We start from the raw sequence: 2,500 nt of genomic DNA, 5'->3' as shown, positions 1-2,500 counted from the left end.
ACACACACACACACACACACACACACACACACACACACACACACACACAGGGAACAAACTAAACTTTTTGACTTACCAGCCATTTGGCTGGTAGATTTTAAAAACTACCAGCTGGGCAGACTTTTTACCAGCCAAAAATCCAATTAGTATTTATATTGTAACATTTGGCCACTTTAAATCATTGAACAGAGAGAGAGAGAGGTAGATAGATAGATAGATAGATAGATAGATAGATAGATAGATAGATAGATAGATAGATAGATAGATAGATAGATAGATAGATAGATAGATAGATAGATAGATAGATAGATAGATAGATAGATAGATAGATAGATAGATAGATAGATAGATAGATAGATAGATAGATAGATAGATAGATAGATAGATAGATAGATAGATAGATAGAGAAGGCAAGCCTGAAAACCTACCTGTTCAAAAAGGCCTTTGACTGTTAGCTTTTTATTTTAATTTGATTGCGCTTTTGTTTTTAAATTGTCTGTTTATACTATGTTTTTAATTAACTATGTTCTATTTTTATCTTATTTTTATTCTGTATTTTATTTTATTTGTTTTACTAATAACTATTTTATTTCTATTTTTTTAACTGTTTTAACCATGTAGTGTAGCACTTTGGGATCCCAGTGAACAAAAAGTGCATTACAAATCCAATCTATTATTATTATTATTATTGTTATGTGTGGCTGCCGCCCTGGCGGACATCTGTGCTCTACTGAGTGCATCTAGAGAGAGAGCGCTGATTCCCCGTAGCTGAGCAGGGTTGCATTTTGTCAACACAAGTTGGAACCCTGGAGGAAGCGATATAAGGAAACGAATTGCTCCGCTAATCGCTCATGTTGACCCCGCCCCCAAGTCGCTCTCCGCTCGCTAACCGCTCACCTTGAATCGAGCGCTCCCCGCGCCACATCGCTCGGCAGATTTTTTTTTTGGAGCATGGTGTAAATTAGCTCAAACTACAACAGTCTACACCCCCTGGGCCCCTTAACAATTGTTTGTATTGAGCCGCATTGTAATTGTACCTATTCTGCAATGTTAAATAACGTTGTTTATCCATTCACTAGCTCTATTAAGCGATGATAGCTAGCCTAGCCACAATGCTATGGTCGCTGCCATTAACGTTAGCATGTAAGCTAACGACAACAACAATGGCGTCAAAACTTTTTCTAACAGGATGTGAGTGACAAAGCCTGAACAGGATATCACAGGTTCACCCTTCTCATTGGTTGAAAATGGCCTTCATGTTTGTACATCGCCATCTGTTGCTTTGGCATTGTACTACATGTATATTACATCAGTGTTAAACCACTGTGAGCGGCCTGGAGGGAGTGGATTGGAGCGGAGGAGAAGCGGTAGATGCAGTGTATTTTGTTAGCTGCCAGGTGGCGGGCAGACCTTAAATTCTAATCGCCAAAGAATAAATCTACAAGTCAATGGCGCTGGGCGTGTAACTATTTTGTACCCTGCACACACACACACACACACACACACACACACACACACACACACACACACACACACACACACACACACACACACTGTAATTAGTGAGGCTGAATGATAAAATATCATATTGCGATTATGTTTAGAATTTGTTTACATTTGCTTGTTGTGTATACCATCTCCTATTGGATTTCCCAGAGGTGACTAATCTCCATGTAATATATGGACCTGGTACTGTATTTCTGGGCATGAGAGAAACCCGTCTACCAGACTCTTCTTAATATCACTTGCTCTCCATTTATTATGTATTGGGTTTATATGATATTTAGAAAATAACTTACATACCCATGTAAGATATATTACATAATAACATTCCCATATGCGGCCTTTGCAATATGGATATTGCAATTGTATTCTCTCATATTACGATATCTGAGTTTAATATATTGCTCAGTTCTAGTCGTTTTGGAACTTATTTGTCCACGTATCCCTCCAAGACACTATACTATGTTTGGACGAATCAAATGTGTTTGTTTTTAAGTTTGTTTATTTGTTTATTTTTCCCCCCGGGACAATGCACATTAATCAACATGTTCAGTTTCCACATCGATCTAAATGTTAAAAGTTAGCTAATAAGCAAATTTTCATCTGTCGTCCCTGCATGCATGTGTTGTTGTTGTTGTTGTTGTTGTTGTTGTTGTTGTTGTTGTTGTTGTTGTTGTTGTTGTTGTTGTTGTTGTTGTTGTTGTTGTTGTTGTTGTTTTTGTTTTTGTTTTTGTTGTTGTTTGATTGCTGTTGTTGATGTCATTCCCCAGGAGAGATAGGTGACAGTGGTTACACCGGCGGCCCCGGCCTCAAGGGTTACGCTGGAGACCCAGGTTACTACGGCGGAAAAGGACGCAAGGGCTACCCCGGTAGGCCCACATCCATCACTGAGCATTCGCTGTTTTTCAGCTTGTGGGTTAGGTTACAATACAAACTCTGTCTATACAAATGGCTCTATTTGTATACATTCTTATTTTGCATTGTTCTTCCCTAATCT

At 38.6% G+C, this 2,500-nt stretch overlaps 1 protein-coding gene across 1 annotated transcript in view; it reads left to right on the top strand.

The window, feature by feature from the left end:
* Positions 1-2,500, top strand: part of col4a6 (collagen, type IV, alpha 6) — a gene marked incomplete at its 5' end in the record, with an annotated part of 116,749 nt that overhangs the window by 99,704 nt on the left and 14,545 nt on the right. Inside the window, 1 exon segment of the mRNA XM_084327701.1 lies at positions 2,274-2,372. Within this exon segment, the coding sequence (XP_084183827.1) occupies positions 2,274-2,372 (99 nt within the window).

Source organism: Notolepis coatsorum (assembly GCF_963971535.1).
Source record: "Notolepis coatsorum genome assembly, chromosome: 13".
Lineage (NCBI taxonomy): Eukaryota > Metazoa > Chordata > Actinopteri > Aulopiformes > Paralepididae > Notolepis > Notolepis coatsorum.
Note: the sequence above shows the minus strand (reverse complement) of the source record. Positions and strands in the feature narration are given on the sequence as shown.